General features: G+C 33.9%; 1 protein-coding gene across 2 annotated transcripts; it reads right to left on the bottom strand.

The window, feature by feature from the left end:
- Positions 1 to 3,164: 3,164 nt before the first annotated feature.
- On the bottom strand, positions 3,165 to 5,467 carry LOC137747168 (probable WRKY transcription factor 40). 2 transcript variants are annotated; one of them, XM_068487205.1, is made up of 5 exons: positions 5,158 to 5,467; positions 4,907 to 4,972; positions 4,278 to 4,634; positions 4,034 to 4,150; positions 3,165 to 3,766 (listed from the first exon to the last, which is right to left on the bottom strand). In XM_068487205.1, the coding sequence occupies exons 1-5, from the start codon at positions 5,239 to 5,241 to the stop codon at positions 3,398 to 3,400; spliced, it is 993 nt and encodes a 330-aa protein (XP_068343306.1). In that variant the 5' UTR covers positions 5,242 to 5,467; the 3' UTR covers positions 3,165 to 3,397. The 2 variants fall into 2 exon arrangements, with proteins under 2 accessions (XP_068343306.1, XP_068343315.1); XM_068487214.1 differs by having other exon boundaries at positions 4,278 to 4,631; positions 5,158 to 5,465.
- Positions 5,468 to 12,034: the final 6,567 nt, after the last annotated feature.

Raw genomic sequence — 12,034 nt, 5'->3', positions numbered from 1 at the left:
TAAAGGAAATTTCACAATTGATTCAACGCAGGTGTTAATGGCTTTAATTGCCGTCACGGCTGAACATATGAGGAGAATTTAAATTGAATAATATTGAAATCAAATCCGTGTGTTGGAAAAATATGTATGAAATGATCACGAGTGACGTTCTGATAAAACACGTAACCTGCAACGTCAGCACATTGGAGACGTCGTACGTAAGTAGTGCTGCAAATGTTTCTTTTTGGCCTGGCGATGGGGTCCAATATGTTTGTTCGAGGATCTTGACGCTCTGCTTATAAAACAAGGAAAGAAAAAGAAACGTGGCTTGTTTAGATTTGCTTTCAGGGTGTAAACGTATTGTTGTTGTAAGCACCTAATTACCATAAAAATGATTCTACTATTTAAATGTGCATTTTGTATATATATTCATCTTCTAATAACTTTTTTCGAAGACTTTTAAAAACGCATCTTTTTATCAATAGAAATGAAGATTCAAACTTTAGAAAGAAAAATACAACCAAACTAAAAGCTAGTTGGCAGCAACGGTTACAAACCCAAATTTTGGTGAATTGATGATGTTATATTTGGAATTTAATTTCCTTAAGAGTTTTGGTTGTATTTTACCAATTAAAAGAGAAAAAAATATACATATAACATGTAGGCATCAAAGTTTTCTTCCTCGCAATAGGCTTGAAACAAGAACCTATCATCTATGGTTTCTTTTTTTGATGTTAATGGCAAAAGGCAAAGAGCTTTTCCATCTCAGGGAGATCTCATATGTGTAGATTGTAAGGGCCATGTCAAGCTCATGAACGTCTTTGACTGTATATATTTCAACTTAACACTACATAAAACATCTTGGAAAATAGTTTTCATTAATTTTAAACGAGTCTTCTCTAATCCCCTAATTATTTACCCTGATTAATTAAAAGGCTAGCTAATCATTGTGGTAATTAAAAATGGAATTGGAAGAAAAGTAATATTTGCTAAGTGGCAATGGGAACATGGTAAGGTTGCAGCATGCCACCTCAGAGAAACCCAAAAGTCGTTTCTTTTTTCACATATTCATAGGTCAATGGTCGTCGAAGTCTAAACGTACACAGACGAAAGGGAAAAATTAACCTACAAAGGAGAAGCTAGCCAGGGACCAGTCCATGTACGAAACTTCCCCACCACGGTACCACACACTTTACCGCGCGACTCTCTTCCCTCTTCCTTTACCATATATCTCGAGATACTTTATTAAAAGTATCAAATATTAACGGTATTTTATATGTTAAAATATAAGTCTAAAAAATTATATTTTTTTTCATATTCTTTTATTTATTTTATAACAAGTGATTATACAAGCGAAAAAATATATAATTTCTCATATATATCTACTTATAATTCGTTCTTGTAATATATTAACCCGGTCACTAATTAACTTTATTACTAATTTAGTGCTCCATTTAAAAAAATGATTTTCATACGTTACTTTTTTTTATAAATATTATTTGTTTATTTTAATTTTTTAACTGAAGAAATAAACAAAACAAAAATATTAAAAATATACATATATAGTAAATCAACACATTACTCATAATTGGGCAAGAGTATGCAGTAACAAAATCATCCTCTTTCCATTAAGCTCGAATACTCATTATATTTGTTTAATTATATACATAAATAAGAGTAATGGTATGACGATCACATGATTCACATCTTTGTGCTATAAAACAAATATTTTTTCTTTATCCTTTAAGAAAAATATCATATCACATGCTAGTGGGGTACGTGCTACCTAGTGCCAAACGACCACTTGGGAGAGTTGGGACAGGTGCTCGTCCCCAGTTACTACGGAAAAGCTCCACTGCAAACTACAAATCGTTTTCACGTGTGAAGACTTTCTCTGGTCATAAATAAATAAGACCTAGACGCCAATACGAGACACATATCATTAATTACACTCCACAGGCTTTCCTACCTTGCTAATTGATTGATTGCAACAGGGCTAGTAGCAATCGGTTAATTAAGCGCATTGACTTTTGTATTCTAAGTTCGAAAGAAAAAAAACCAAAACAATTAGTGGTATTAATTACATGTTGAATTTTAGAGAAATGTTAAAGTGACTATCTCAAAAGTGAGGTTTTCCATGAACGCTCTATTACCTCATGTTTTTTGCATAACTTTTTATAATGTTGACACTGAAATTAACGTTAAATTGTGAGGTGATAGAAAATTCATAAAATGTCTAACTTTTAGAGAGTCTCCTTAGCATTTCTATTTTATTTTGTTATATAAAAAATAAAAATTGAAGAGTACGCAGTAGTAGTTCTTTAATTAGTCAATTTATACGGCTGCATCACGCACGACTATATATTCCACTAGTTAAACTTTTCAAGAAATTTTTTACGGAAAACTAATGAAAGGAGTTTGAAAACTTTGAGTTTTAACAATAAAGACAAAATAAAGGGTAAAGTGAATAGTACCAGAATTGACTTTTTAGCTTAAAAATGTGATTTTTCGTTAAAATGAACAGTACCACAAGTTTTTTTTTTGAAACTCCCAATTTTTTAAGCCCATTATTTTCTTGTCCATTTTTTATCCTATCCTGTCCGCGACGTTGATCATGTACTGTTTTCATATTCCTATAAGCTACTCCAAGTGATATGGTTGCTTTGAATTCGTTTTGTCCAATATTCCGGCCTTAATATTATTAAACTTTTTTTTTTCCTGATACAACCAGCACCTTCAAGTCGTTCCATATAAAATCTTATAATTTGGATTTCTGTATTTTTCTTTGCAATTTCTGTTTGATTTCTGTTGATCTTTGTAAGCGGAAACAGTGGTGTTTGTGACATTAATTATTCCCACAAGCGAACCCCCTACATGTTGAATCATCGTTGATATATATTCTTTCTTTAAATGTTTGCAATTCCAACCCAATATGTGTAAAGAATCCATACACTACTTAGTACAAGGGTGCTTCAATAGAAGTCTTGATCAACTTATCTGGAAGTTAACTATATCCATATGTGACGAACAATACATATTTAGAGCACTTAAGGAAGTTCAGGTTTTCGAAAACCAATTTGTCATATGTGAGGAGTTGGCCCTACTAGGTGCATTAACTTTAAGAACAACTCTTCAAATCCTCACGCGCCTAACCAATTGGAACTGGATTATAAGTCTATGCAAGATTCGTTAACTTCTTGATATGCGACGACTCTTCAGATTCTCATACTAATTGCATACATGTGAGTGAATAATTGGTAACTATTTACATCCTTACACATTGATTAAAACTCTCAAATAATATGTGATGTAAATAAAAAATAAAAGGGGGAAACCACATGACTCTCTCTCTCTCTCTCTCCCCAAGTGATAGTAAGGTAACTCTAATTAGGGTTTTTCACTTTTCACCATTTTCGGATCATGAGGGGTCTGAAATTCTTCCTGAAATGGCAGCAGCAAGAGCAGATGTGAAATTGGGATCTTTGGTCAAGGAAGAAGCCATTTGTTGTATCAAAAACTGTTGGAACGCCGCTGCTTCAGTTTCTTGGGGGCACATAGTAGTATTGGGACTTATCCGGTTAATGTCACATGAAAAAGTTGGAGGTGCAGATCTCTTTGCCATGGATGGTGAAACGGAAAGTGGAGTACTAGTAATAAGCTGCTGGTTCTGATTTGGAGATACTGGGGCTATTAGTGTAACTTCAGCTCGGCTTTCAGGGTGCATGTGGTTGTGTTCTCCTTCATATGTAGCTACCAGTACGCATGGATTTTCAGCACTTTTTTGCACCTGAGATTTTAGTAAGAATATCAGTATATAATCTCATGTTTTGAACTAATACTATGATCTCTAGTAGTTCTTTTTACTTTGTAAGTGAAAAGTTTGAGGTTTAACTCCCATATATATATAGCTACCTTGTCGTGTCGCCAAATCCCACACCCCAAATACAATATAGTTGTATCCAAAGAAGAAATCTCACTTTCTTTTTTCTCTCTGGAAGTTCATATATATTGGTAAGAAGGAAGATTGGGGTTCAAGTAATGAATTAATATGTACCTTCTTTTTAACAGGGCAACTTGGGGCAAAGGAACACTTGTAGTAAGCCCTAGGTGACGGGTTATCTCTTGTGACCTTCTGACCATATTTTCTCCATTGGTATCCATCCTTCACAATCTGCATTAAATCAAAATCAAATAAATTTTTAATGGAAGTCCATAGTATATGAAGAAAAACAACCCTAGAAATCTCAAGTGATGCAGTGGAGTAGTGGGATAGGGTTAATTTGATGAATAGGACTTACCAGGCGTGTATCGGATGCATCGGTGCGAACATATACCCTAGAAATCTTTAAGTTGGTGTGCTCCTTTGGCCTCTTGCATGAGTACTCTTGATCATCACTGATGGAGCAGGTGTCAGTATTAGTCCCGGGACTAATTAATCCAATCACGTTGTTGTAGTCTTCACTGCCTGCCTTTCGCTTCCTATAAATATCAGATGAGTTGTTTTGCTGCTGCTTGGTGATCATCAATTCTCTCACATGGGATTGCAAAGAGTCGTAATTCTCGCAGAGGGCAGTTAGCATCTCAGTCAGCTTCTTGTTCTCCACACTTATCCTATTCAACTCTTCAGCCAACACATCATGATGACTAGCTACCTGCTACAACATGATCAAATTTAGAAGACCAATTTAATTAGTTTCGTCATTAATTAATGGTGACAAATAGTGTTAGGAAAATGATTTCTACACACGTTTTCTCACCTCCCTCAATCTCTCTTTTTCTAATTATTGGATTGAACAAATTAATTAAAGAGAAATTAATGGTCAAAATTAATAGGGTTATGGATAAGGTAAAAGGATGTGCAAAATCTGTCCCCATAGTTTCATTTAGTTTCATTCTATATATAACACGTAGAACAAATTTAACTCACCTCTTCTTTCACCAATGCGTTATTCCCTTGGAATTGAGCATAATCCCGTTCAAGCTCGTGTTGCATCTGATTTCAAAGCAGATTAATTTGGAGATTAAGTAGACGTTCCAATATGTACACGTATAACTTATTTACCAAGAAAATTAGGTCAAACCCAGAAACAAGGGATCAAAGAATGATATTAACAACAGCAACAACAACAACAACAACAATAACAACAACAAAAAGCTTGAATTCATAATACTACTTACAGTGGCAGGAGCTTGATGATCATCGGCACTGCATAACGGAACAAGATTAAGGCCGAGAGAAGTGTTCACCCACGTTGAGTCCATTGTTGATGAAGATAAAAAGGCTTGGAAGTAGTAGAGCAAATAATCTTTCTGAATTTTCAGGACTCAGGCGCTGTGCAATGCATATATATAGCTAACAGCTATGAGGAGGGCAAAGACAATACTATCAATTAGAATATGCTGCAGGAAAGGAAAGAGGGAGGAAATAGCAAGAAGAGAGAGCGAAGACATTCAAGGTATTTTCTTAAGATTTGTCACTTCATGATTTATCTGTCTAGAAATTGATATTTTATGTAGAGAGATGGCGATGAAGGAGTAAACAGGAAAAGGCTATAAAAGCCATGTTGCCATGTCGGTCTTGAAATTCTTATGGTCAAGGTCAAGGCTCCGACTTTTCTAGATAAGATATATATATATATATATATATATATATATATATATAAGTCGGCATGTTTAGCACTCCTTCCTCGTAACTAGTTGTAAATATAGAGAAATTTTTATGGCTACATCAAATATAAGTTACGTGATTTATTATTTTACGTGTTATAATAAAATTACATAATATAAAAAAGTTTTATTGCTAAAGTGTATTAATAAAAAATAAAAAAATAAGTGAACTAATGTCACATAACTATATTATAAATATACCAAAGAATTGCTATAGAGGATAGAGTAGCTAGTTTTAAATTTTTATATAAAGCTGCTTAATTAGGTTTGGTTTGGTCTTGTTTGTCAATCTGTTGACTGATCAAGATTTCAAGAAAGCCACAGCTTACACGCGCATGATATGATCAGAAAGGCACAACACGGTTTTGAAATTGTCGGGCACTTGTGTGCTAGCTTAGAGTACCTTCCAACTTTCAACCAACCTTAGACTTTTTATCTGTTCATATCTCCATAGCTTTTTCAATTAATTTTCACGTGGTCCTTTTAAGATCAGTTAACCGTTTGTAGCAGTCGACATAACCCAAGTGTGTTGCATGCAGTTATGGAACTATGAGTTCTTGCTAGATGATTATTTTCTTCCCATTTGGTATTGAATGGATCATATCATCGTTATTTATCCGGCATATTTTTCAGAAAGTAAATATAGTTGATGATGGCTTAGCTTTCTCAGGACATTTATATGATGTATCTTGTATTTGGTTCAATAATTCTCTTCTTCAATATTTGGTTTCACCCTATTGGCGAGGTTTTCTGGTTTTTCGTGCCATTGTGATTTTTGTTGTTTCAGATCTCAAATGTAAAAATTGGCTATGAAACCAAAAAGCTCCTACCACGTCTGAACCTAATGTATTCTTCAAATCAATTGATAAAATAAAATGTATAAGACACACAAGATGAGTACATACATAATTTGAGACATAATAAAGTATTAAGGGATTAAGTGTGAGTATATGGGAATAGTTAAAATTAAACCATATACATATTTTCCGTCGTGTTTTTATATTGCAACTTGAATGTTTGACTGCTAGGTGCTACTTAACATTTGATTTTGGTTGGGGGAAAGAAAAACTTGTGTGGAGCTTGGTTTGCCACTAAACGATGCTGAGTGACATTACAATTCATTCAAAACTTGCCACGTGGTAAGCTTTAAATATAATTTTTACCATATTTTATATAATTTTCCTTTCCTTCACAGCTTGCCCCACTCCTTTCCTTGCATTTCTTCAGAAATATATGCATCAATAGGAGGAAAAAAAAAAAAAAAGATTTCACTTTAGAACCAAAGAAACCATCAACCGTGTTGTGATTGAGAAAATCAACCACCCTATAAAATCATCTCCTACATACATTTTGAATGAACCAATAGAATCATGGAAGCATCTTTATCTCTTCTTATGAGGTTTGAATTTCTATACAGCAAATTATGAGGAAATTACCGTTTGAAAATGGTAGATTCAATTTGTATCATCTTTGTTGGATATTAGATATTTGTGTGTTAATCAAGCCAAGTTCATATGATAAAATCCCCCTTCCCTACAATTTAGTAGTTTGTTGAGGAGCTTCTCCCTTTTCGTAGGATCAAAAGAAGGACATCAGTCGCATAAATACCCCATGTTTTTTGCTATAATTATCGATAGCTCATTTATTAGGAAAAAAAAAAAAAAAAAATTTGTGTATTAGGATTAGGGGTGGTTCGGTATGGGATACCATACCGAAACTAGTATCCCAAATCCCAAACTGAAATTTTTTGGGACGGGAATTTGAAGACCAATCCCAAACCAAATTTCGGGAATCTCGAAATATTTTCAGGATTTTGGGACAAATCGGGAATCCCAAATTGAAATTTGAAATTATGAATTGTTCTTCAAATATATAATTTAAGAACACATTCATGAACTAGGAATTTCATTTCATTCACACTACCATTTAATTGAACACTGGCATGCCTAACTGTTTTTATCATAGTCAAAATTCAAATTAATTAAACCCTTTTTGTAATTTGTTGAGGGACAAAAGAATCAAACCTTCTGAAATCATCAGCCATGGCAGCAGCAATAATAAAATCCACATGAATATCAAACAGAACATGAAAAATATACAAGGTGTAGGGCATTCCAGGTTGCAGAGCATGAATTAGAAACTACTAGCATCAATTATAAAAGAATAATATATATATGTATAAATATATATATAATAATTAATATTATATATTTTCGGTTCGGTATGGGATTCCCGAAATATCGAGAAGCCAATCTCGAATCCCATATCGAAATTTTGAGATCGGGATTTTTTCGGTTCGGTTCGGGATTTTCGAGATTTTCGAGATTTTTTTCCACCCCTAATTAGGATAGCCTTCAGAAATGAAAGAAAGTGCCCCTTTTATAAGAGCTACTTCCGAACCGATTTCCAAAGCAAAGGTAGACGACTAACCAAGCAAAGCACAGACAAGGATTGTCTGCCCTCCCGTGCTCTTTTATTTGTGTGGTCACGGTTAAGCTACGTTAATATTTTATTTTACTATTTATTTTTGTCTTATTATCTCTATAAAAAATAATATAAAATATTAACGTGGCTTAACTGTGATCACATAAAACAAAAAAGAAAAGTGGAATAGGAGACGATCTTTATCCGCAAAGCATTAGGTACAGTCAGCCTTAGACAAGACAATCAACCACACCTTACTTTATATGAACTTTTTCTATACTTAATTGAAAAAAAGGACAAAATCGGTTGCTTCTAGATTCCATGATATGAAAAGTGAGAGAAGGTGGGTTCTTATTTTCTTCAGATTTTTCAAAGAAAAGAGGCGAAACGCGGCTTGGAAGAAAATTTGACGAGAAAAAGGAAAGGAGGAATTGAGGAAAAAAATGGGAGGTGTAATTATTTAGTAGAAAAATTTATTAAGAAAAAATTAAATATTAAACTACAATAAATATTGTAGATAATACTTACTAAGTGACACGTTTTGAATGAATGATAGTGCTATTCATCATTGTCCAGTGACTCCCACACAAATTTTTCTTTGAAATATTTAGTGTATATACACACCACTCTATTATCATAGAGTCGGAGACTCATGCATGTTGACCGGTTAAACAAATCTTGTGATAATTACTTGCTAATTTACAATGATTTGAACTCGTAACGAAGTTGATTATCTCCGTTTCTGGATTAATTACTAGAGCACAATGATCAATTTAATGTGTTTATGGTCTCTTAAACAACTGGAAGCAACAGCCGAAAAGCAACAGAAGCAAAAGTCGAAAAGCAACTTAACCATGAAACCCCGAGACAGAGTGTGAATGCAGGAAATCCATTTGATAAATGCAAGTGTGAAAAGTACCATAAAATTTAATTCAAGAGAGTGGTAGTACTGTAATTATCAATTAATAATTTGGAAATGTCAATTTTTATCAAATATGGTTTTTGATTATCCTAAAAGTCAAATAACTAGTAAAGGTTGCCTTGAAAATTTTGGATGTGGTGAAACAACTACATGTGTACGTTTCTGAAAGGATCGATCAATATTTGACCCAACTCGACCTCAACTGACTTGAAATCAGGTGCATTGCATGTGAAGTGTGAACTCGTTAGCAAAATTAGGTTGCCAGAAACTGAAGATGTTGACAGCTACTCCCCTCGTTTATGACTCATTTTTAAAACCAGAAAGTGATATGTTTGTTACTATTTGTGCCTCAAGTTGGTAAAAAAATAGAATAATGCTAGTTAATTCAAAATTTTAAATTAAATTGGCAAATCATATGATGTGTCATTAATAAAGATTAAGTACGTTAATTAATACTTAAGTAATAAATTAATCATCAACAACTGTCATATTGTTTACAAAGTTTGGTTTAAAATTTTGATATCCCTAACTAGCATTACCCTGAAAAAATAAGGTGACTTATTGAGGTTCACGTCTGGCAATTCCTCCAAATCAATTGGGCATGACCGGGCATGCATGTTATTCTCTAGAGTTCTAAAAAAAAATGAGGAGCTATCGGGAGCACACCTGTATAGTGTAATTCAAAGGCCTTTAAATGTGTAATTCAGTCGAGTATTTTAGAGCAAAGTTATTTAGTCAAGTATTTTAGAGCAAAGTTCTAATCCTAGAATTGCATACCATAAAGGAGGGTCGTGAGTCCCCATATAATGGTCTTAGATGACCTAGTTAACTTAGGAGCTGAATCCGAAGATGATATGTGGAATTCAGTGATGATTTCATTTGATTCTCAACTAATACGAATTACGAAATATCCTTACTCATTAGTACTAGGATTCTTTTTTTAAAGCTTGTTACTTACGTGATATGGAGATAAGAATGAATAAGTATAAGAATAGATGAGTATGAGATAAATAGTACCTGTACATACATTTATTTTTTTAGTAAATTATACGTAAAACCTACAGAATCCACACGTTTTTTTCATTTTTTAGTCGTTTGTAAATAAATGAATAGAAATGATACCGATTTTTCCTTACTCTATTCCTTGTAAGTTAATATGCCTGTATATCGTGATGTCCCTATGACTTGGAGTTTAATCCTCAACTCCTCGCCTGTCAGGTTATACATTTTGGTAACCAAGCCAACAGTATTTACCCAGCAACAGTTACTCGTGCACGCCCTAATAAATGACCGACCACTTAAAATTAATTTCACCGTGCACAAACGCAGAACAAAAGAAATTATGTCCTCTAAAGGACACAAATAAGTGTACATGAACACAAGTAGCGTAGTAGTTTGTTTGTCGGCCACCTAATGTCATTGCTTTTCCCTTTTTTTTTTCTTTTTTTGTCTTTCCCTGCTAGTGTGTGTTAGTCTTTCAATATTTTTCAAGTTGATATGATTTCATACATTATAAAAAGAATAGAGTAAATATTAGTTTATTACTTTTATGTTTCCTAATTTTCAATATTTAGTACATTAACTTTTTTTCGTTCTAGAATCATACTTAAAATGTAAATTTTGGAACAGTCTCATACATCTGTTAGTCAAATTGTTAAGTCTTCCATTAACTGATGACGTGACATCCATGGACAATGACCGGACGTCATGTGCTATTAAAAATATTAAAAAAATTAATTTTACATAAAAAAAAAAAAGAAACCCAGAACCCCTTCATCTTCCCCACCTCTCCACCCCTCAATCCCCTCCACCCTCTCCACCCCTCACCCAACGACACCCTTCCTCTTCCCTGATACCCACCCCTACCACCAAGCCTTTTCTCCTTCCCCAAAAACCCAGCCCCTTCCCTTCCTCCAAAATTCCCTCCCTCCCTTCTGGAATTATTAAAATTGCAGGATTTTGATTTGCTTTTGTGTTTGTATCAAAATCCAGAACCCAGATCCGAAAGGGTTATCTGGGTTTGATTCGTTTGTGTTGTCCGATGCATCCTTTGTTTGGAAGCCTGATTGTATTTGGATCGGAATTCATTAGGATTGTACAAAAATGGAGGGTGAGAAGAAGTACATTACTGTCGAGCAGGGAAGAGGGAGGGAGGGAGGGAATTTTGGGGGAAGGGAAGGGGCTGGGTTTTTGGGGAAGGAGAAAAGGCTTGGTGGTAGGGGTGGGTATCAGGGAAGAGGAAGGATGTCGGTGGGTGAGGGGTGGAGAGGTGGGGAAGACGAAGGAGTTCTCGGGTTTTTTTTTTTTTTTTTTTTTAATTAATTTTTTTAATAACATGTGTCGTCTAGTTATTGTTTACATAAGCTCTACGTCATTAGTTATTGGAAGACTTAACAGTTTGACTAACAAATATATAAGATTGTCATAAAATTTATACTTTAAATATAACTTTGGAATAAAAAAAACTTGATGTATTAAATGTTAAAAATCACAAAACATAAGGGTAAGGATAGTAAACTGATATTTACAAAAGAATAATATCCTTGTGACGATTCTCATAGTGATCTTATGCCATTTGGCACGAAGAGGAAGAGAAGAAAAGTCCATCACAACGTGGAAGAAAACCACGGACCAAATACAAGTCTTTCTTTTGCTTTAACCATGTCAGAGTCTTAAGACCATGATTATTGTACGATCCAATTCAGGAGTGAATGCGAGATGGTGTTGTACACAAAGATTCCAACCATTTGTATAGATTGGTTATGTCGGTTGTGTGCACGATACGACACGTATGACAAATTCCAAATTTAAATTAGTTATACATAGAAGGTTGGTAGACATTATTTTTTTAAGACCAAGATACATATATATAAACAAAATTTTGGTGAAGCTTTCAAAATTTTCAAAGTGGAATTCAATATAATAAAGGTAAATTATTAAAATTTAAATAATTAAACAAAAACGACCTCAATTTACATAAGAAACTACATGTAATAAGTCAATTGACATATGTGAAAACGTATTTAAAGGGGTCGACTAGCC

Source organism: Pyrus communis, chromosome 1 (genome assembly GCF_963583255.1).
Source record: "Pyrus communis chromosome 1, drPyrComm1.1, whole genome shotgun sequence".
In the NCBI taxonomy this organism is placed as follows: domain Eukaryota; kingdom Viridiplantae; phylum Streptophyta; class Magnoliopsida; order Rosales; family Rosaceae; genus Pyrus; species Pyrus communis.
The sequence above is the reverse complement of the archived record's forward strand: the minus strand, read 5'-3'. Positions and strand labels throughout refer to the sequence as shown.

Bases quoted from the DNA above. Each gene is read 5' to 3' on its own strand.
- LOC137747168 (XM_068487205.1), bottom strand. From the start codon at position 5,241: ATGGACTCAACGTGGGTGAACACTTCTCTCGGCCTTAATCTTGTTCCG. The intron at 4,635-4,906 runs GTGAGTTAAATT...ATCATGTTGTAG, and splicing joins ACGCATTGGTGAAAGAAGAG to CAGGTAGCTAGTCATCATGA. The intron at 3,767-4,033 runs GTACATATTAAT...CTAAAATCTCAG, and splicing joins GTTGCCCTGTTAAAAAGAAG to GTGCAAAAAAGTGCTGAAAA.